Source organism: Anguilla anguilla, chromosome 3 (genome assembly GCF_013347855.1).
Source record: "Anguilla anguilla isolate fAngAng1 chromosome 3, fAngAng1.pri, whole genome shotgun sequence".
Taxonomy (NCBI): Eukaryota; Metazoa; Chordata; class Actinopteri; order Anguilliformes; family Anguillidae; genus Anguilla; species Anguilla anguilla.
The window spans coordinates 60,855,270-60,879,025 of record NC_049203.1 but is presented as its reverse complement, the minus strand read 5'-3'; the positions used below and the strand labels follow the sequence as shown (position 1 = coordinate 60,879,025).

The 23,756-nt window shown below is 43.0% G+C and overlaps 1 protein-coding gene across 5 annotated transcripts; it reads left to right on the top strand.

Annotated features, from left to right (window-relative positions):
- The first annotated feature begins 40 nt into the window (after positions 1-40).
- Positions 41-22,833, top strand: sept6 (septin 6). 5 transcript variants are annotated; one of them, XR_004764388.1, is made up of 11 exons: positions 41-186; positions 2,943-3,057; positions 5,776-5,971; positions 7,609-7,795; positions 10,810-10,971; positions 12,380-12,476; positions 14,060-14,228; positions 14,570-14,702; positions 14,844-15,034; positions 16,098-16,154; positions 18,076-19,094. XR_004764388.1 is itself a non-coding variant. In XM_035409135.1 (11 exons), exons 1-10 carry the CDS (start codon positions 157-159, stop codon positions 16,604-16,606), a joined length of 1,284 nt encoding a protein of 427 aa, XP_035265026.1. In that variant the 5' UTR covers positions 41-156; the 3' UTR covers positions 16,607-16,649; positions 18,076-19,094. The 5 variants fall into 5 exon arrangements, 4 of the variants coding, with proteins under 4 accessions (XP_035265026.1, XP_035265025.1, XP_035265023.1 ...); XM_035409135.1 differs by lacking the exon at positions 16,098-16,154 and adding an exon at positions 16,603-16,649; XM_035409134.1 differs by lacking the exons at positions 16,098-16,154; positions 18,076-19,094 and adding an exon at positions 21,159-22,833.
- The last annotated feature ends 923 nt before the right edge of the window (positions 22,834-23,756 follow it).

The window sequence follows — 23,756 nt, the reverse complement described above, 5'->3', positions numbered from 1 at the left end:
TCGTGTAATTACATCGATATTCTTTCACGTGGACCTACGTCTTTTTCACATGACATGGTACAATCCCCGGTGTACGGTTTTTTCTCTGTTCCCCTCGATGCGGAGAGCTGTGCCTGTCTTCTGTTTCCTGTTTAGGTCTCGATTGAGAAGCTGACCATGGCGGCCACTGAGATAGCACGGCAAGCGGTGAGTAGGCTACTTGGTCGTTTTATGAGAAGAACCGAGTCCGAACAATGTACGCGACTATAATTTGTGCGTGGATGTATGTAATACTAGAAATAGCTCCAACGGTTTTGTTCTGTATTCGTAAAATCTCCTCAGCACCTTAAATGAATGCACAATATTACAGATTTTTAAAAACAACATCAAAAAACAACAGTAACCATTTGGTTTGGGAAAATCTATATTTATTTTGATTTTATGTATTTGTTGGGACCATTTATTTTCACGGTTTCGAGTCAACATGCTAGCCACACTTGGAGTAGGCTTGCTACATCATTTTAGCTTTGTAACGGATTCAATTTTTCTGCTATAGCTGCCATTAAACAGCAGATATTCGGTTTAGCGCTAGCGAATTTTCAGGAATGGTGCAGTGCGCGTTTTAGTGCGTATACCCTTCTAAATGCCATCTGTGACTAGCTAACTGCATGATAATGTGTTTATGGTCGTCGGGACGGCCGGTGTTAGATTCCGTTATTGCATTGTTCTGGTCCTGTCAGTCAGTTCCGTTAGCCTACTGGGCGTTGTCTATATAGAATTGGGCAAGAACACTGTCATAAAGAATATCAAACGCGACTGTTTCTGTGAAATTAATATGTATATGTGCTTTTGTTCATACTTCCATAAAGTATAATATTTTGTTTGGTCATCATGATCTGGTATACCCGTGCAGGACATCTGCCCCTATGCGTCTGCCTTGAGAACAGTGGCACATTGTTGCAGTTCGTAAATGAAGTGTAGAATGCAGTGAAGTTTTGATGGACGTAGTCCAAACTTATGCTGTTGAGAATGTACCCAATGGGGATAAGTGGTGGAGCAACTCAAAATAATGTTCCTCCTGGGGCAGATGTGCCTTTGATCTCATGTAGGCAGAGCATTCGGTTCTGGAATGTTGCACACGCAGGCAGTCGAAGACGATGTTTGTGCGGTCAACACAAGTATTCCATCTGTTTGGCATGGCGCATTTTTTCTAATTAAACTCCGCTGTAAGTGCGTTTGTTCTCCAACAGGGTGCTATTGAAAGGCTTCCTCTCCCCCAGTTTTAAATTGCGGACTTGTTGGTTTGGCCGCCTGGGCTGTTTGCCTCACAAACATGGTTTCAGATACACACTCACTCCCACAGGCAAGGCTACTTACATGGCCACAGGGCTACCGCACAAAATTAATGTTCTTTCAGCGTATATGTTTGCTTAACTCTCTCTTTGCTTAACTTTACCAAAAATTGTGCAGTATATGGGTATTAACATAATTGTTTGATTATCACTTCCCTTAAAGTATGATCCTGTACCAACATATATTTACAGAAGAGAGTAACATGAAAACTCACGTAAAAACTGAGTTGTTTTTTTCCCTGAAGATTGTCAGTGAGGATTCCAAAGCACTAAATCAAGGATTGTATTTGTGGCGATGGGTATATTGCACGTCCTTCCCACAATATTTAAGGCTTCTTCACCTTTGGGTTGTTGTAGGCCTCTTTTGTTGGAAATCATGGCTTTGATTTTGCTAGTGTTGCTGCTGTTTTGTAGAAAGGATAACTTTGTTCTTCTGGGAATATGAAGGCACAGTGCATGAAACTTGTGATCTAAATTCCTTGATTTCCTACACAATTCCTCTTGTGACTTCCTAAAGACAGGCATTAATTCATTTCTTCTGTTGGTGTCATTATTTGATCTGATTTATTTTAATGAATGAGTAGATAATTAACTTTGGTGTTTTACGGCCAACAATAAGTGTGTAGATGTAGCATAACATTTAACTCAGAGCTCTGGTGAGTAGATTTAATATTTGCTCAGCTTTTTGTCCCTTGTCTTATGCAGTATGATTAGCAATGGTTGCTGTGTGGGAGGTGTTCCAAGCACAGGAAAAAAAGTGAATTGCATAATTTTATATTTCTGCTATGATAGTACAATGGTTTCCTCCCAGATGTACACCCAGACATTCACACACACACACAAACACACACATGTAGACCACAGTGATTATGGCATTGTAATTTTCTGTGTACAAAATCAGGGTTTAAGCAGAGTGCCTATTCAGCTGCAAATTTAAGAACTCAAACAGGAAACAGGAAGTCAGTTAAACAGATACTTGACCATTTTGTAGATTGTTGGATTGAATCACACTGAACGTAGAACTAAGAAAAATAAAGAAAACCATGTACTAAATAACAAATAGCCTATTATGCAGAATGGGCTAAAACATTGGGACTGTATATTTTCCAACCTGTCCAGGAACTACAAATGGACATGATCTGCTTAGCTATACCTAACACAGATCTTGTTTATTACTGTGATTGTACTAGTCAACTGAATGCTGCGAAACATAAATTAGGCCTAATGAATGAAAATGGAAAATAAAAATGGTAAAACATTGATTTTGGATTTGCTTTCCTTTACCCTATATTAGGCTATATCAGAATATTATCCTCGGAGAACAAAAATAACGTAGGCCTAGTTGGCATTGTAATCATCAAATTATGATCTGCTATGTTGTCATTATTTCATTCATACTGTACATTACCTAATGACAGTAGTGGCTGTGGATATTTGCAGTTAAGCTTTTAACTGATTGAACCTCTGATCCTGTTATAATCTGAATTAATGTCTTAATTGAGGGAGATTTATTTTTTTTCATTCTGGACAATTGAAACAGGATTTGGTGGAGAGCCAATGAGAAGTGGCCAGGATTGTGGGTAACAGTGACTGTGTTCTCTGCTTTTACAGGGAGAAGGCGCACGCTCAGTCCCGCTGTCAGGCCATGTGGGTTTTGACAGCATGCCTGACCAGCTGGTCAACAAATCTGTCAATCATGGCTTCTGCTTCAACATCCTCTGTGTGGGTGAGTCAGACGCCTCGCGTCAGAAGTCTTTTATCCGCTTTTATTCAGTTCCTAAAATTTCATTACATTTTCAGCTCTCATTCATTGTATTCAGCTCCTTTTACCCCACTCCCCATCCCCCACATCTCCCATTTCACAATTATTTAGTGTATTTGTTCAACCTGAATGGACAATCTCACCGTTAAATTTGAACAATCAGCTCTCTTTGTTATCTGTCTTGTAAGGTCAGGTTAGGGTTGGTCTTCTAGCCCTTTGCTTGGCCAGTGCAGTGTAAACACAGTTGCTGTGACGTCTGACACTGCTCTTCCCCTAAGTGGAATGCGTGTCATTCCCTGGGGGAGGCAGTGGGGGTGAGACCCAGCACAGACGCGACCCAGCACAGACGCGAGGCCTGTGCTGTGCGTGAGAAAGCCGGCACACACGGGTTCTGGGAACAGCGATCTGGCCACTTCCTCTTCCAAATCGCCCCAATAACTGTGATGAGACACAGCGGCCAGCGACGCTGACGTCGCCTTTTCACAATGAGCCCTGTGTCTTTGATCTCTGGAAATGAGTTGTTTGGTTTGTGTAAAATTAGGTCCTCATGTATTTCTTTGTGTCCGTTGCAAAGTGATTGAGTTTGGTAATGAGTAATTAATGGTCAGTTGATGGTTATGGTGAGCTTGCCTTTTTTTTGCTGATCCAAGTTTTTCACTACACTAAAAATTAAATCTGACTGGATTAATTCTAACAGTTTATCCCTGTATTTGGTGTGTAATTAGGCGGAGGTTTTGCCAGTGATTTTGACCAAATGTGAATACGTCTGTCTAGATCTCAAATAGTAAGATGTTGTCACTCAGTCTGTTTGAAAACCTTGCAATGGCAGATTATCAATTTGCTGGGTCAAGTAAAAAGGCAGTTGTTGCCAGTACTGTACGGAAGTGAAGCCTAAATATAATTCTAATTACAGTATTATTTCAAAAATGCTGTATGTTGGAGTCCTGTGAGTTGCTCTGCAGTTTCATAAGCTGCTTTCCAGTTGCTGCCAGGCAAGAATTCTCTTTATGTGCTTATTGAATAATTACATATTATTTAAATAGAATTTGAATTGGCAAGTAAATTGAGGAATCCAATAGCTGTATTATTACTTGTGGTTTGCAGCAGTGATCTGTGGGAAATCTGCACAGCTACACATTTCCCAGAAATTAAAAGTCATATCCAGATCAATTTCAGACAAGCCTCTAAGATCTGTGTGGTTGTGGTACAAACTGGATTAAAATGTTGTGTAAGCAAATATCATGTTTTTAATTGGATTCTCATAATGATTGTGTTTTTAAGTCCTTTATCTGCATGACTTTTAGCTCGTATGATTTGTTAAGAGCGCATTAATCCCGACTGTAGCCCCCCCGCTTGAGTCGGTTTGGACTTCTGCCAAAAATTAAAAGTCTCTTCCTGCCAAGCTAAAGCAGAGTGGTTTCTGTGGGGACCAGTGAGAGGAGGCTGTTCTGACCTGAGTTGGACTCAGGAAATGGGAGGCGAGGTGCCGAATTTTGGCCTCTCAGACTCTGGCCTCTCGGTGGAGGCGGATCTTCTCACTCACTTTTTCTGGGGAAAGAGGATTCTGACTCACTCTTTCAGTTTCTGCCGGTGGTGTGTGGTCGTCAGAACTGCATCCGTTCATCAGTGTGTCAGCTCGATTTCTCTTTTTTTCCCCTTTCCTCTTTATTTCACTGTCCCCTTTCAAATTAGCCTCCATACTATTCAGTTGCTCTTGTATTTTTCTTACTGCTCATTTGATCTTGTATTCTACAGAATGTCGTAGTTCATCCCAGCAATCTTAGGAGCACAGTAATTACTGAATCGCTAGATTTCTGTGGAAGATCAGCTGCTAATCTCTTTTTGGCTTTTAGGCAGTGCCGTGTGCTCTTGCCAAAAGACACGTTAAAGAGCGGGGGGGTCCCATGGGGATCTGATTTGCCCAGTATCTGTATTCTGAAAAGTAACGAATGTAAAATTAGCATATAATTAACATTCTCTTGGTGTAATGGTTTTGTCTGTATGCTTGTTGTGTAAGCAGGCAGTCAAAAAAGGCGCACAGTTGTATACTTCACATCAGACCCTCTTGAAATGGGTTCAAAATGTAGAGAAACTGGTTGGTGCAAGTTGTACTGCCTTGGTTACAAGGCATTCAAACTACAGATGTTACAAATGTACACAAAATTACAAAGCTTTAGGAATTGAACATTTGTTTTATAAACTTAAATCATAACTTATACTAGGTATACATAATTTATATACACTGCATGGCTGAAAGTATGTGGACACCTGACATCCAACATCTCATCCAAAATGATGGGCATTAATATGGAGATGCTCCACCCTTTGCTGCTGTAATAACCACTGTTCTGGGAAGGCTTCATACTAGATGTTGGAGCTGTGCTGCAGGGATTTCTTTCCATTCAGCCCGAAGAGCATTCAGGCCCTGAGTGGGCGATTAGGCCTGGCTCGCAGTTGGCTTTCAAATTGATCCCAAAGGTGTTGGATGGGGTTGAGGTCAGGGCTCTGTGCAGGCCAGTCAAGTTCTTTCACATCAACAAAACTATTTCCCCTTGCTGTGTTCCCGGGGGGCATTGTCATGCCGATATAGGAAGGGGCCTTCCCCAAACTATTGGGAAAGCACAGAATCATGGGTTGTGTGTATATATATATATATATATATATAATGCATGTGTTTCACAGGGGAGACCGGTCTGGGGAAGTCCACTCTCATGGACACCTTGTTCAACACCAAATTCGAAGGGGAGCCCACACAGCACAACCAGCCCGGCGTCCAGCTCAAGTCCAATACCTACGAGCTGCAGGAGAGCAACGTGCGCCTCAAGCTGACCGTGGTGAACACCGTGGGTTTCGGGGACCAGATCAACAAAGAGGACAGGTGAGGGTCGAACTGCCGCCGTTCAGGCAAATCCAATGTGGGTGGAAGAACACAGTTGGGCTATATATTCGGATAACTTTTGTGTTGGAAGTTGATGTTTTTATTTTTTATCTCTATTTGTCGAGTATAATGCGAAAAAAAACGCATTGATGATCACCACTGCCTGTCATAACTTTTATTCTTCAAAATTAAGAATACAAGTTTTACGCAAAGCGTTAGTCAGAACACTTCAGGACGAAACTGGTAATCTTGTGTCAAGCCAGCTGCGGTCATGTGTTTGCACTGCTCTGTTCCAATAAACATCTGTGTCTCAATGAGTCCTCTGTCCAGAATGATTGGAAAACAGCCTTCGGTCAAAAACATTACGGCTGTCTTTAAACCGTAGCCTCGTGTTTAAGATAAATCTCAGGGTCTTCCAGTGGAATTGAGATCTGTGGTCCTTGTCTCCCTTGTCATCTGATCTCCAGTATTCTCTTCGTGGGAGATGAAAAGGGTGATGTCATCCCTTCTGTCTCTTTATGAGCCCTGTCACAGGCTGGTAATGCCTGAGGATAAGGCAGAGTCATGTTGTGTGAACAGTCATGTAGGCCCCCGTGGGCAGAGTTTTCATCGTTGTACTTTTTTTCGTGTGACTGCCCAGAAAGGGTTGTATTTCCATGATTAATTCTGTGCTTCTTTTGTTCTGTTAAACATTTTGGGTGTATGAAGAGTCTTTGTTAAATTGTTATTATTATTATTATTATTATTATTTCAAGGAACAGACATGAGTGTTTAACAGTATCAACAGAGACACCAAGTCAGTTTCTGGTGGGATGGCATGAAGCTTCCTTGTTTCTGCATTTGGTTCAAGGCGCTCTTACATCCTGCGGTTGTTAGGACCGAATGGTCGGTCCCAGATCTCCCTTTGTTCCATCTGGCGCCTCTCCTCTAACGAGTCTCGTTCGTTCCGTCTGCCACCTCTCCTCTAACGAGTTGTTGCTCCTCCCTCGTTGATGTTCTCTTGCTTTTGTCCCAAACCTCCTTGAGACGCGAGTCATCTCTCATCTCACATTTTGCGAGGTCTTTACCACGTTCAGTTTTAAGAGCGTCAGCAGTCGAGTGCGGATTTAAAACAGTGGTAGATGGGCTACTGCTGTTCAGTACGGACGGAGAGAAACGGGGGAATGTCACCTCTGAAACAAGATATTCCGCTTTTCCGGTTCAGGCCATCTGCTTTGATTATATGATTATATGATTCGATAATATAGACAATGTGAGTGTTTCACTGAAGTAAGTCATCCGCGTGCATGTCTTCCTGTTTATCGCCCAGGATCGGGCATAAAGATGCAGATTGAGCCAGGGGTGAGGTTAAAATGCTAATTCCTCGTACCTGCAGCTCCATGTTTAATTAACAGGTTGCATTTATTCAGCACCTTTCGTCTCATCGTTTGAAGGCTCTTTACAGGTGAAGGGGAGGAGCTCGCCTCAGCCAGGCGCTAATCATGTGGCACTCACCTGGGTGATGCACGGCAGCCGTTTCGCGCCAGAATGCTCACCAGATATCAGTGTTGAAGCGGAGAGCGAGGCATTTGTTAGGCCTGTTAAGCCAGTCGAGCCGTTGAGAGTTTAATGAAGTGTCGTCCCCCCTGTCTCCGCAGCTATAAATCCATTGTGGAGTTCATTGACGCCCAGTTTGAGGCCTACCTCCAGGAGGAGCTGAAGATCAAGCGCACACTGCACAGCTACCACGACACGCGCATCCACGCCTGCCTCTACTTCATCGCCCCCACGGGACACTCGCTCAAGTCCCTGGACCTGGTCACCATGAAGAAACTGGACAGCAAGGTGAGGAGGAGGAAACGGTGATCAAACGCGCATCAGCCCGTGCTCAGTCTGAGGTTTTTATGTTGAGAAGGTTTTAATGAGTAAATCACCACAGATTCGCCTCTCAGGTGGAGGCAGGTTCAACTGGTATGGAAGATTGTGGTGGTATAGTATATTGTCATGTAAACATATTGAGCAGTACAGAGCAGTGAGTTGTAAAATCAGACAGGTTGTCCTTTGTTTCTGGCTGGTCATTGTTCGCCATTTTCTCGACCGTGCACAGATGGGATTCTGTGTTGCGCAAGACTGGCCAGTTGGGGCGGATATGGCCGTGGCTGTTGGCGTCTGTGTAGGATCTGTTGCGTAAAAACCTGCAATGGAGGCCGTTGTCTCGGTGACCGTTCAGTGTTTTTCGAGCAGCTCAAAGGCCTGTATTTGCATAGGCTCCCTTGGCCCTCTGTTGGGGAACAAAGACCCACTCACTGAAGCCACACACTGCCAGAACAGCTGTGCCCACCAACAGGCCTCTCAGTATGGCCCATTGCGGAGACTGCCCTGTGTAAACAACATTATGCTGGTTTATCCTCACTGTCTAAACAACAGCTAGGCTCTGAGGAGGGCTCCCTGAGATTGGGGGTGGGGAACCCCGTTCCCGCAGGGCCTTTCTGCTTCTATATCTTATGTCAACTTCTGCTCCTAATCGTGTAATTACACCTGAGGACTAGCATTAGACCACAGGGAACGGTTTCAAATAGGGACACTAGAGCAGTCTTCGGCTGTCATTCATGAAGGTTTCACCTTCAACTGAGCTGAACATCATAGGTAATGTAAATGATTAGACCAAGTGGGTCGTGAAATCCAGAAACTGATCTGGTGCTACAGGAGTATGTTTTCTCACCACTGCCGTAGGTAAATGGTATATTAGAAGTCTGTTCTGTCTGAGAATACATTAACGCTGTTATAACTGAATGCTCTTATTCAGATCGATCTATATATTTATGTACACGTACAATCCAGTTATATGGCTGGGTATTTACTGGGGCAGTTCCAGTTAAATGCACTTTGATCGAGGGTAAAGTATGGGATCTGCGCTCTCTGATTGGCCCTGAGTGGTGAGTGGGCAGCTGCCAGCATCTGATGGAGCTGAAGCCTTCTTACTCCCACTTGTAGTACGCCCACCTTGGCTCCTGTGCTTCTGGCTCCCACGCTAAGAGCCCTAAAAATGCCCTGGCCTCGGATCAAAAAGCAAACGCAGGTTTCAGAGTCACTCTGGGCTATTTTTAAAGCAGCCAGCACTAGGGCGCAAAAATTATGAAAGCACCCAGTTGCTTTCATCACATCGTGTTTGGTTTGGAATGGACAGTGAGAAAAACAGCGGGGTTAAAAATACATCATGAAGCATTTCCGTCGTTATTTACAGTTCATTTTTATTTGGTGGTGCCTTCCCTTTAGCTGGAATTCACCTAAACATTTAAATGTCATCAGACTAAATACCAAGCTAATTTCTCATCCGCCCATCCTGACTAATATGGGTGACTACTAGTCCTGCTATTGCATGACTATTACTATATACCACAGAAGTGTATCTTCAGTCATCTGTATAGCACTTTATTCTTCATTAATAAAGCAACCTAAAATTAGTTTCCTTTTTTGTTGTGGTTTTTCTTCTTTTTTTCGTTTAAATTTATAGGTCAGTGCACCATTCTTTTATAAGTATGCTGTGTGTTGGGTTCAGTTTATTGTTATCTTAATGATTATTGAGGTACTAACGACAGCGGTATTGATTTAACTTGTGGAAACTGTAATGTAAAAGTGACAGGGACGTGATGCTATTCTCTCCATACACAACGCACACTTGTCTGGTGCAATGGTGTCAACTGAGGTCTATGAAAGCACAATTTTTTAACCTTCTCTCAGATTGGTTAGCTTCAAGACATACATCTTGAATCATTCAGCTCATCTTTGATCTGATTATGGTGCTGTTGTTGCAGTGCCAGATTGGCCCAACTGCACTGCCAATACCGAGCCCATTCTCCCCTTTCTTCCCTGGCCTTGGTTCTGTTCCCTTTCCGGTGTGTGCAGGATCAGCGGTTACATGCGGAATATTATGAGTTCCGTTAGTGTGGTACTCCCTCCAGCATGTGCTAGTGCTTATACCATATGGCAGTCTCGCATCAACCTGTCAGCATCACTGAAATGCCGCAGCATTAGGTTTGAGTTTTTAGAAAATGCCCATCAGATGAACTGCCACAGATTTGTTACTTTTTATTTCATATATGTATCCTTTGTCTTCTCAGAAAAAGCTTCCTATTTTAAGCCAAACCTTCCCAATCGGGGCCCAAAGGACTGGGAGACTGGGAGATCTCTGAGGTTATTTTTTATCTGGTCCTGGTTGCTTTGTGAGGCTGACTCTAGCTTGAGAGAGTGCCCGGGTCCTGATGTGGTCGCAGAAGGCTGAGGTCTGGTCTGAGACTGTGGGCTGTTTGTTGCATTGTGAGCTGGCTCCTCATTGCACTGACTATTGTGAGCTGGCTCCTCATTGCACTGACTATCATGAGCTGTCTCCTCTTTGCATTGGTAGTGTTCATTCTATGGATTTATTTCTGTCGAGTTAGCGTTTAGAGGAGACCTTCATTATTTAGGCTAAATAATTTTCCTATTTTGCAGCTTTGAGTTTTCACGTCGGACAGCACTCCTTAATTATAATATTAATAATTAATAATTATACTTAGTGTAATGTGTTCCTTTTTGCTATGCAATTTCAATTTCTGATTTTTGAAAATAATATACAGTTTGCCCTCCCCAAACCAAATGCCCAAACTTTCCACCTCTTATATGGCATTGCTGAAACTTCCTTGTTTCCTTGAAACGTCCTGAAGCATCTCTTTTTTAGTATTTTTCCCTCACACGGTATTTCCTGATGTTTCTTTATTGCGTTATGAAGCCGGTATGTATGAATTGTAGTTGGTGCAATGTGCAGTATGTCATCGTTGCTTCACCTCTCTCATAACCTCGGTGTAAATCCTCCCCTCCAGGTGAACATCATCCCCATCATCGCCAAATCAGATGCCATCTCCAAGAGCGAGCTCACCAAGTTCAAGATCAAAATCACCAGCGAGCTGGTCAGCAACGGCGTGCAGATCTACCAGTTCCCCACCGATGACGAGACGGTCGCGGAGATAAACTCCACCATGAACGTAAGGAGAGCTGCTCTCTTCTCTGCAGCTGCTTCGTGCAGCTCTTCAGTTACACCCGCTGCACAGTAGCTTTTGCGCTAATTAGCGCAGTTAATTATGAGCATGCTAATTGGGGCTGTGATTGCTAAATTGCACAGTATTAGCAGAGGCCTAATGTGTAATGGTGTTAACAGTGCTGCTTGTGAGACAGAAGGGAGTGTGAGAGCAGGATTTTTTAAAGAGGTTTGTGCTGTGTGTTCATATCAAAAGCTGTTCCACTGGTCCAGAGAGAAATGCTGGCTATTTACTTTAGTTACAGCATAACAAGATGGATGTTAATTATGTCTTCTTCCAAGATTATTATATCTGTGTCATAATCCATTCCATGATCCATTTTTGGGGGCAAGGGAGCTAACGAGGAAGCCTGCATTCTCAAGAAATAGAAAATAATATCTATATATAGATATACATCTTGGGTACTGCATCCCTCTGTCTGGAGCAGGAAAGCCCAGCACCAGAGGAGCAGAATGGCTGATCAGGATGGAGATGCTGCAGGGAGCATGCACTCACCGCAGGGAAAATGCAAATAAGGAGGATGGGGGGAGAGAGCTGAGCAGGGGGAGTGCACGTTTGCAGCGGAGGCCAGCTGATTTAAATGAGTCATTTTCTCCACGCGTCCAATTACTCTTCCCCCCTCTTAGCGCAAGGTCACGAACCGCGGCCAGCCCCCGCGGGCTCCTCTCTCTCTGCAGGCCCCGGTGCGGGTCGGATGCGCGCCCCCGGATCACGGGTGTCAGAACACATCTGGGGTTACGACGTGACGCACGCAAGGTCCTGATGGGCCGCTGCCGTCACGTCTGCCCCAGAGCTGTCCTGCGATGTCACTTCCTGCCACGACGCTCCGAAGTGGGGAATGTCTGTTCCTCAGATGAACGCTGTGGAATCCGTTTAAGCGATGAAATGGCCGTCGCCAGACGCTGCCCGCAGTAACCGAGCGAAGGCTGAAAGCTCTGGTGTGCTCACCAGCTGGTGTGAGACTCGGCACTTCGAATTTCAGAGCGGCCATTTAGAAACAGAAACAGACGCAGCTGTGCTATTTTCCAAATACTTTTCCTGATGAACCGAGTTTCTGTGGTCCTGTCGTGGCTGCTTGGATTCCTCGGCAAATTTATGCCTCGTTTTGTCGCTGGAAATATATAGCTGTGGTTAAAAAGCAATGTTAACAATGCTGGCTTTCAGGAAGTACTCAATAATTTATGTTGGACGATATTGGTATGAAGTGCGTTTTAAACTGTCCCACATGCTCTTATGTGTGGTGGATGTAGCTAATCTGTAAGTGGAGAGTCCAATGAGATGACGAGTTAATGAGTGGGAGGGGCCATGGGCCTCAGACCTTGACAGGAAGTGTCTCTTTGCCTTGGCTCCGCAGAGCCATTTGCCCTTTGCAGTCGTGGGCAGCACAGAGGAGGTGAAGATCGGGAACAAGATGGTGAAGGCACGGCAGTACCCCTGGGGCACGGTTCAGGGTAAGCCGGGCTCACGTCCCACAGAGGAAATGAGAGAGAGAGAGAGAGAGAATTCAGTCCCGCCTGCTGCCCACTTCTGTTATCCAGACCCACAGTACTGGTGAACACACCCATGCGCATGGGCACACACATATACTCTCACACACACACACTCACACTCAGGCACACATATACACAAACCCTTATACATACCATAACACACAGAGGAACACATGTACACAAACAGGCACACACAGGGAGCAACTTTAAAGCTGGATATTCTTGTAAGATGAGAAAAAATTTGGGGCAGTATGCACACATTAATGTACATTTTAGAGAACACACTGCTCTTTTTTGCCTAGTACATCAATCAAATGGAATCATCCAGGGAAACCGTGTCATAAATTGTATTTGTTCTGCCGTGATTGATTTATTGGCACTGACCCAGCCCTGATCCAGCAGACATGGGACAAGAGTGGACTGATTGGTGACACACTTTATTTAAATCGCTTCTAATTAATCGCGCCTCATTGCATTGTTTCTAACATATACTGCAGATAGTCTAAACGTGTGGAAAATTAGATGAATATATGTTCATTTAAAAACGCGTTTGCGTCTGTTGTGTTTTATTGTGTGTGTGTGTGTGTGTGTGTGTGTGTGTGTGTGCGCGTGCATTTAAGTTTGTGTCTGTGTGTTCACATGCATGTGTGATCGACGGTTTGACTTTCCAGAAATACAATAGAGCCTGAAGCTTGCGCTGACATTGTGTGTCACCTCCTTGCTCCTGACTGCACATGACCCTGTGGCTCGTTGGGAGGCTGCACACAGGTCACTGCTGTGGGCTCTGTGCTAATGGGAGTGAAATTGACCAGCTACAGGAAGTTAAAGGAATCCCATGTTTAGTGTATATTTTGTGAAACCACTGTGAAACCACTGCTTGGGAGGGTGAAGCCACTGGGCATTTTGAATGGGGGTTTTGGATGCCTTTGGGATTAGTGTCACATTTGTCTCCCAAGTTACACACGTGTGTACACGCACGCACACGTGCACACACACGCACACATGCATGCACACACACACAATCACACATGCACGCACACACACGTACACACACATGCATATAGGCACACACGCACCTTTACTGTTTTATTTTGGGTTGCCTGCCACAGTGTCATTATATAGCCAGCTGCAGTCCCTCCCAAAGGGATAAAAGTGGACTCTTCCACCAGAAGAAAAAATGGGGAAAACACTAAATTACATGTTTGGCCATGAAGTTACAGGATTTCTACTGGCTTGTGGAGAAGCAGAGTCGCTGATATTGTGAAGCTGATTGGTGTTTGATTGATGTGTGACTGATGACTGAGTATTCAGTATTAGATCTAAAAATAAGATGGTACAAATGGGATATAGCATGAGGACAAAGAGGACACTTAGCTCTTTTATAATAGTATCCAGAGATGAATCTGTTGTTTGCAGTAGAGAAAGAAAGTCACTGTGACTTTGAGAGGTTGATAGATGTGACTTATGGGTCTGTTGCTGGCAGTGGAGAACCAGCGCCTCTGTGAATTTGAGAGGTTGAGAGATGTGATTGATGTTGTTGGCAGTGGAGAACGAGAGCCACTGTGACTTTGTGAAGCTGAGGGAGATGCTGATCCGGGTGAACATGGAGGACCTGCGGGAGCAGACGCACACCCGTCACTACGAGCTCTACCGCCGCTGCAAGCTGGAGGAGATGGGCTTCAAGGACACCGACCCCGACAGCAAGCCCTTCAGGTGAGGAGGCGACCATCTCTTTTGGTGGAATTATTCTCATTCACTTTCACACATTTAAACGCCCCAACGATAACGCTTTGCTCCCCCACAGCATCCAAAGAGCCCACCCCCCCACCCCCCCACACACAAACCCAAACCACCTCCCATCCCACAGCACCACCCCCAGAGCGCCCCTCTCCCAGGACTCACACCCCATCCCGGAGACTTTGGTTTAAACCACAGAGCTCCCCATGTTCCAATGTGGTGCCTGCAAATGAAGGGTCCAGTGCAGTCCCACAGTGCTTCCTTTACCACATCTATCCTTACCCTCCACTGTGTGCCTCTGTGTGTGCCCCCCTCAGTCTGCAGGAGACGTACGAGGCCAAGAGGAACGAGTTCATGGGAGAGCTGCAGAAGAAGGAGGAGGAGATGAGGCAGATGTTTGTTCAGAGAGTGAAGGAGAAGGAATCTGAACTGAAGGAGGCCGAGAAAGAGGTGTGTGTGTATGTGAGTGAGTGTGTGAGGGTGGGGCGGGGGAGAGAGAGAGACACCTGCAGCTCAGCTGTACTCCAGGAGCTCATGTTGAGTACAGCTGACTGAGTCTTGGCCGTTGTGCCCATATGTTATCCCCCACAGCTGCATGAGAAGTTTGACCGTCTGAAAAAGCTGCACCAGGATGAGAAGAAGAAACTGGAGGACAAGAGAAAGGGCCTGGACGACGAGCTCAACGCCTTCAAGCAGAGGAAGACTGCTGCAGAGCTGCTGCAGTCCCAGGCACAGCAGGCAGGGGGCTCCACCACGCTTAAGAGAGAAAAGGAGAGGAAAAAGTAAGTATTGCTCTCCACATCGTCCAGCCTAGTTTACACAAACGCATAGGCCCTAATGTGACTGTCTGCATAAACACTACCAGACTCACTGGACCAGGGAGAAGGATCGTACCTTTTCAATACTGTTATGATCACTTTCCCATTTTTTCAGCTGCCTAGGGCAATTATATGAAGAAGTTGCCCAGCATAGGGTTTAATATGTTGAGTAGGACCTTTAAATTGATTTTAAGTTAATAGGAAAGTCTATTTAATTTTATTGTGCTCAGCTGTAGCTGGCCCTAATATATGCGATTCCTGGGTTAGAACAGGTTGCTTTCATATATCCGTGCGAGAATGTAATCTTCATTTTGTTTTAACTGTGAACCCCTTTTACGGAGCATGTAGAAACACGTGTTAGATTTGCAGGCTCAGCTCACTATCGTTCACTTGTGTATCTTTTCTTTAATCTTTTTTTCGTGTATTGAAGGTATTTTGTGCACAGTTTTCATTTTGCTCCACTCACACCAGAAAGCACTGTCGTTGTTGTTGTTTTTTCTTTCCTCGTATTGTTTTTTTGTTCTGAATTGATGCGCCGCATTGGTGGCTGGCACTAATGGCGTTGACGTGTCACAGTAAAAGTGAGCAATGGAGTCACCATCATCACAGGACTGTTACGTGTAGGTTTTTTTTTCTAGTGGCTGAATTACAAATGCTCTTGTTTGACACAAGAAGTATTTAACCTTATTCACGTTTGTGTTTGTCTCCACACATAAGCGTGAACATCTCTTAGGTGTAGCGGTGAGAATCACTGCTTCTGTAAGTCTGTTAGCATTACTGTACGGTTGGTAGGTTGATAGACGCAGTAATGTTGAAGTAGAGTACAAGGATGTCTGAGGACTTGGACCCAATAATAGTCCTTTCTAGGCCGCTGCATTTAGTCTGGTTGGAAGCCCAGTGCATTTACACAGGCCTGGAGCGGCATTTACACAGGCCTGAGGTCTCCATTGCCATGAAGGGGAACTGTGTTCACATTGCCACGTTGTTTCCCACTCTGTCGGTAACCACTCCTGGTTGTGTATTCAAGCTGATTTGACCACATCACCAAGGCATTAGAAAGGATGAAGACACTTGCACTGAGAAGGTTCTCTTTGATTTATTTTAAATTGAAAATACCTTTCTGCCTGTGTACCGCATAAGCTTCAGAGCTGATAACCGGATCCTGCTTCTTTTTTTTTTTCCTTTTCAACACGCAATTCTCATTTTGCCTTCCACACAAACCCTCGTTTTCATCTCCAATAACCATGTGTCAATGGGTTACTGATCTAGCATTGCAAGTTCTCAATATGTACTCATATACTACCTAAGTTCTGTGGTACCACTTGTAAATGCACTACATATTTCATTCACTGCACTTGCATTTCTACCATATAAATAAACATCTAGTCAGTGTATTTAGCAAAATGCAGTGCTTTCCCAGTATCCCAGAGGCCTATGCATGAAACGTCTTGTGAAGGTATGAACATGTGACGTTGCATGCAGTGCTTGTGTTACATGCATTGTGTTGCGTGTGTGTGTGTACTCTCTTACAGTTAACCCTTCCCTGCATGCTGCATGCTGCATGAGACTCCTTGGCCTGGTAAGGCTCCTTCACTAAATCTGTCCCTATCAGACCCTGGTAAAGGGAGAGAACGGGTGACCAATCAACAGATAAACTGGAGATTTCACTGAGTATCCGATCCTGAATTCCCCTTTAGAGAAGTTTTTTTAAAAATTTAAGTTAAGATATAATTGTGTTTTCAAATGATATTTAAGCCTCAGTGTGTGGCTTGGAATGTGAAAACAAGCCATTTTGTTGAAATCCAGAGCTCTGAAGAAGCACGTGGAATAAAGGAACATCTCTGTAGGCATGACCGTACATGGACATGCTGTGACTGAGAAACCAACTCCTCTTGCATTTGTGAAAGTTGTAAAATGCCCGTTGACCAGCACGCCTGTGGGCGAGGTCCGTGCTCTGAGCGGAAGTAAATCACAGCACTGGAGCCGCAGTCCCAGTGTCTGGCACAGAGTTTATTACTCTCTCTCGCTCTCTCTCTCTGATGCGCTGTCCTGGCCTCCCTCTGGATCTACAACAGCCTGCCATTGTGACGCCCCTCTGCCCACCGATTAGCGCGACATAAAAGACCATTCAGATAGGAGCTCCCTTAATAAAACTCCACTGACGCAGTGCGGGCCCTGAAGACAGATCTTTGTTCTGTTGGCTTTTTAAACAATATTTTGTCCAGGATCCCTTCCCTCTGCGCCAACAAATTAGTGAACTCCGCGGAGGGCGATGATCGTTCTCATCGATTCCTCTGTGGAGGAGAGGGAGCAGAAGATGGGCTTTTCAGCATCTCGGCTGCTCGGGCCGGCGCGGGCTTGTGCCTCCTTATAAACACGGGGGCCAATAGCAGTCTGTTAGGCCCTGATGGAGCGCAGGTCGTGGGAGAGTCTGTGTTTTCAGGAAACAGTTGAGTGGGAGAATGTCCTGAAACAAAGCAGAGGCGAGCCTGTTATCTCACTGCTGTTTCCTTTCAGTCCTTCAGGGGAGGCGGGAGTGTCATATTTCCGCGTGTAAAAGAGAGAGCAGTTTCATAAATCTTTCTGAACGTTAATTAGAGCTCAACTCTCTGTCCAGTGTAGCATTTATTTGAGAGGGTTTTCTAATTAAGGAAACTGCCGATATATTGTGTACCCTCTCCTTCAGGCTTATTATGCTTAAAAGAGTTAGATATAATTAAGAAAATTAATAATAAAAATAGAAAAGTTTATCCCTTGGGAGACCTGAAGGTGGTGGGTGATTGGTCTTGTATACAAATATCACATAGGAAGGACACAGATGAGAGCAATAGCACCCAAGTTACTTCTCAAAGGCACAATTCAAAAACTGTTTGCATGATAACCTATTACTAACACTAATTATGAACCTTTTTTATTAATAATTTATGGTTATTGAGTATTACATGTTTGTGAGTGTTGGTGGTAACCCATAGGAAACATTAATCATCCCTTTCTTTCGTTTCCAGTTCAGGCTTCCTGTAGACAGTGCTCCCTCTGCCAGCTGTGAATGAGTGTTCACCCCTGTCCTCCTGAGCCATTGCTGTTCTCTGTGTCCTCCCCCTTCCCCCATTACACAACCCAAACATTCCCATGCTCTGTGGACCAAGCCGAGCACAACTGTGAATGGAACTGTTAACTCAAAAACACATTTTCCCCTAAAAGACTCCATTTTGTTTGTTTTGTTTTTTTATTTAAAAAAAAAAAAAAAAAAATTAAAAATATTTTTTCCCCTCTTAGATTCTTATTTTAATGAACTCCTTACTGTTTTTTGTCTTACGTGTCTTGGTTCTGCACAAGCTAAAGAGTGTGCTGTTAACATTAACACGCGCGAGTACAGTTTGTGTGGAGGCGGGAGTTTGCGGACGGGTTGAAACGAAACGAACATTGGCTGTGATCTGAGAGCCTGGGGGTACTGCTAGCCCGCTAGTCAGCGCATCAGACCAATGTTATTCTACCCTTTCTGAAGGTGCCAGTCACTCCATTTTCCAAGATTAATGAAGGTTTACAGTAGTATAATGTGAATTAGCATTCTTGTTTAATGTGTTGGTAATGATATGTTACATCTTAATTTATTATTATTATGTTTTTAAAAAAATAGAATTTAGTACATTTGCGTAAATTGGAATAAAGTACCTTCAGGAATGTACTAATAACTGGCAGTGTTCGGTTTTGTTTCGACTCTGCATGTGCAGAAACAGTATTAATGCTCACTAGTCATCTTCAGCCATACCTCGTTGTCTTTTTAAAACAAAACTGTTAGATAGGGAAGCTGTCGGCATGGCAACGGTTTAGCTAAATGTATTTTCTTTGTGTTTTCAGTGCTTTTTAAACCAATTGTGATTTTTTACTTTTTTTATACACGTATGAGCACACTCAGCTAAATATAAGACCAAATAACTTGAAGGGACCAGGATTGCACCTGTATCATTGTTCACACAAATACTTACCTACTTAAAAGAAAATAAACTCCATTATACACCAACCATTTGGACAGAATCATTGCGTTTTCACCAACATGTGACACACACATGTATTCCCAAGAGTTGTATAAATACATTGCCTTAGAGTTAAACTGCAGCTAAAGTAGCAATACAGTATAGAATACCATTACAGGACCCTGGAAATATGGAAGTTTTGCTTTGTTTTACTGTGTGAATATGTTGCAGAATCTTCATTCTTTATTGGGATTCATTTGACAGAAATCGGCCTTTGTTTTTAAAGGTCACCATTTGGATTATTTGAATGCTTATTACGCCTTATTTATAAAGTTGTGGCTCTCAGAAATAGGCTGTTCTTGAGAGGGACAGTGTACAGTGTTCTTGTCTGCAACATGTCATGGTGGTGATTGGAGCAGATCAGCTATTTCAGGTTCTGACCCACTGCTGCCTGGACAGACTGGGCTTTCAGTTTCTCCTCCTGTCTCAAAATGCTACGTGTGCACTCTTCATACTCTGTCAATATGACTTATTTAAAGGAGGAAGGACTGTACAAGTGACATGTGGTGTTAAATCTCACTCTTTCTCTCCCTCTCCCTCTCCTTCTTCCACCTCTGTGCCCTGGAGAAAGGGTTATGTTTATTACAAAACTAAGATGTGAGATAATGTGTGCATCGTGCTTAGTATATTGAATTATGTATTTCTCTGCTTGCAACAACTGTGACAGATGGTTATGAAAGCCAGGAAACCCGTGTCTGTCTTTGCCTGTTGGTTGTTGGTGCTCTTGGTACACTTGGTACTTCTAAGCTTTTCTGTGCACCTCCTGGATCCTTAGGCTGCTGGGGTTTTGCTGGTAGTGGGATTTTGGAGCTTTTTGCCACCCCCCTCCCCCTCCCCCCACCCACACACACAGATAGTTTTGCTTTGTGAGTTTTGCGAGGGTTGGAACCTGGTGTGTAACCTTCCTCTTGCCTCTAACCTCCCTGCTCACTGCCCTGTGTGTATTTACTTTCCTTTGCAGTAATCCCTGGCTCTGCACTGAGTAGTTGCTCCTCTACCAGGCTTTACTAAGGGACCAAGCCCTTGGCATTGTGGGTAATGTGACCCACTGCCCGAGGAAAGGGAGAGAGAGAGAGAGAGAAAGAGATTGTGGACCTTGCCCCTGTGGGATAGCGATAAATCTACACCGCACGCGTGCTTTGTGGAGGATACTGTGTTATCTGGATATATTTAACCCACAGCACTAACAGTGTCGTCTGCCTATTGTGTGACTAAAGCATGTTTCTTGCTTAACTGTTTATGTTTTCCCCCCTCAGATATCAAGGCACTTAATTGCTGTGACCTCTCTCACCTTTCTGAAGTGAACTAATATGCTCCATTCTACTGGCAGCTTCAGTGCGATAGAGCTTTTGCTTTGTTGTTATGCACTTAACTGTGGTGCTTCCCTACCAGGGCAAATTTAATTCCTTTTTGACATACTTGCCATTTACTAAGTCATCACTCTATACGTAGATTGAATCGGTAACATTCAGCTTTTGCCAAGAAAATATGATCCAACTTGCCCTGGTAAAAGGGTATTAAAAAGACTTACACTTGAGAGAACATTTAATCTCTTAATTGTATGCCATTTTGCTCTGCTGTATATAAGCAGCTCAAACGGCAAGGCTACAGTGGCATTGCATAATTTAATTCTGAATATTTAAGTCTTTTCTTGATCCATCTACTTTAGTTGAGGCCCTTTAAATGTGTTAATTTTTGAGGACAGCTTACATCCCTCTTATCAGAAACAATATCCAGTTGATTGGCATTGCTAAGCTACATAATTAATTATGTTTACATTAATTCCAAATGATGTGAAGATTTCTCCTGTTCCTCCATAGTCTGTAGAATAATTATTTAAAATTAAAATGCAACATGGCTACCCCATAGAGAAGCCAAATACTGAAATTTAGGGCAAATAGCATGTGAAGGGTTTCATTTTGCCCTATGCCCTCTGACCCTTGACCTTTCACAGGCGCTTTCACAGGCTGCTCTCTTTGGCTGCTTTGTTCCTTCTGGTAACCCGCACTTCTCTCTGTGTCTCCCTCTCTCTCTTCCCCCCCCTCCTCCTCCAGCTTCTTTTAATCTGTCTCGGGCACCTGTATGAAGAGGAGACTGCAGCTTCCACAAGAACTAGGCACCCGTTTCCTCTTCATTCCTTCCTCATTCTCATCAGCCTTTTGAATTTTCTTTTTATATTCATCTCATCCCCAAGCCCCACCCCTCGCTCCCAAACACCCTCTTCCCCTGTCAAGCACACACATATGTAGGCCTTACATGGTATTTTTTTCCAATAAACTAGAAAAGGAAAGATGGTAAGATCAGCTAATCACCAGAGAAGGTGGAACCTTTGGAAGCTTGACCCTTCACCATGTTCCTCTGTGTGATTGTTATGATATGTTATGTGAGACTTTTACATTTCAGTGATCATTCCCATCAAGGAAGGCATTTGTGGGGTGGAATGAAAGACCTAGCCAGGTTTACCATTTATATAAAAAAAACTCCTAAACAAATTACATCTCTAAATAGTAGACACTAATCCTTGGGAGAAGCTCTTTGTCAAAACTAAGAGCTGCTCCCAGAGAGTTATTTCTATGATAAGGAACTCCCTGTGCAGCTCTTGTAAGATTTCAAATGTTTTAATTGTTTTTTTCTCTATACAACATAAACAAATTTGTCACAATGGCACACATGGTAATGCTGTCTAATTTGACCTCAATGCCATGTATTCCCTCGTGAAGTTCAGAAAACATAATTTTGACCTACTATATATTAATTTATAAATTAAGAGTTAATTCTAAAGTTTGCTAATATAGCAGCTAATGCCTAATGTCAGACAGCTATTTTATTTTAAACTTGCCCCAATTTTTATCAAAAGGCTGTGGTTTTAAACCAGGTCAATATTCTAACTGCGATTTTTGCTAAAAATCCAAAGACTGCTATTAAAACAATTTTAAAAGACTAGTAAAAGCAAAAAGGTAGTATCTAAACAAAGATTACTCTAGATTGGTTTTGATCATACATTTGTAGAAATGGAAATAGATGGGGTTAGATGGTACATGTACGTTCTTTAGGATTTAAAAAATATTTAATTTTTGTTTTCCCTTTTTCGGCCACAAAATATATTTTCCAAATGCCATGTAGGCCACATACAGTGCCTCTGATGCATTGTGCTTTGTGTATCTGCTGACTAATCCATATTTTGCGTCTTCCAAGGTATTTTGTTTTACCCTGATTCTTGCAGTTATTTTTATTACCAGCAATGTCGTTTTCTTTGGGAATATTTCAGTGCTACTTTCAGCTGTTCGATATTGAGTTCTTTACTCTTGTGAGGTCACTCCATTTGTAACTTGTGCTTCAGTAATACTTCTTACAAATGGTCCAGCCCCATTTGCCAAATAGCAAAATGAGTGCTATCATTTTTTTCAGTTATAGAATTGGTCATAGTGCATGACCTAAATACCAGATAATAGGAATACATTTATATACATGATTTATAAGGATCTATTTTGTGTAATTAATTATGAAGTATGAAGTGGAGACATGTCTTATGATAACTGATAGTGTTTAAAAATCTTTTCCCCCCTTCCTATGTAAAATTTGTGGTGTCATAAAGTTAGACAGCATCGGTGTCCGTCATGGCCCTTCCTGCCGATGGCCTTGCCATGCCTCAGATTTACATGTGAGATATTTTACTGTTGTATTATTCCATTGGTGTCCATTTTCAATAAAATGTTAAAAACAACAAAACGTGCATGTTTAAAATTTTAACCATACATCCAGCATGTAATGTTTGTTTCAGTTATCACCACAGCTTGCCATTAACAACATAAATCAATAACTTCCAATGAAATGCAAAATTATTAAGCACTGGAAGAATTATAATAATAAAGGAGCCGATTGATATTCTAAGTCTTTATTGTTCCTTGTGGCGTAATAATTTTTGCAGCTGATATATCCTGACACAACAATAATGCATAATGTCATTTAGGCTTAGATAATTAAAGGTATAGTTCACTTTCTCAGTATCTTTAATATTATATACTATCCATTGTTTCGGATTGACCCAAGCAGCTTTTGGCTGGTATTGTGGCATTTGGGGGTTTGTGGTCTAAAGCAAGAAAATACACTTCAAGTAACTACAGAGCTACAGATACAGCAATGTGATATGTCCAGGGATTACATATGAACAGATTTCTAGTATTTACGGTACTTCTTTCCTTGAGTGCAGCAGACTCAGGTTGTATGCACCAGAGGAAATGGTTCCAACCAAAAATAACACTAAACATAATTTTTGAAGAATAACTGGGTAATATACAGTACACACATACATCTCTGGAGGAATAGCATTGTGGTGCAAGCTGCTTAGGAGATATTTGAAGTGTATTTTCTTGCTTTGGACTACAAAACTCTGATTGCCCCAGTACCATTTGTCGTAAAACTGGCAAGTCATCAGAACCTTCAGTAAATATAGAAAATGTCCTTTATTGCACACAAAACGCATACTATCAATTTAAATGCTTTAATGCCACAATTCTGCCACAAATCTTCTAGTCCTTTATCATCTTTTCCCAGCTCTTCCTATTGTACACATTACTTAGCTTGTTATATTGGTACGTGAACATGTGAATACAATCCTGATGGAAAATTGTAAAAGATAACCATAGACCTCT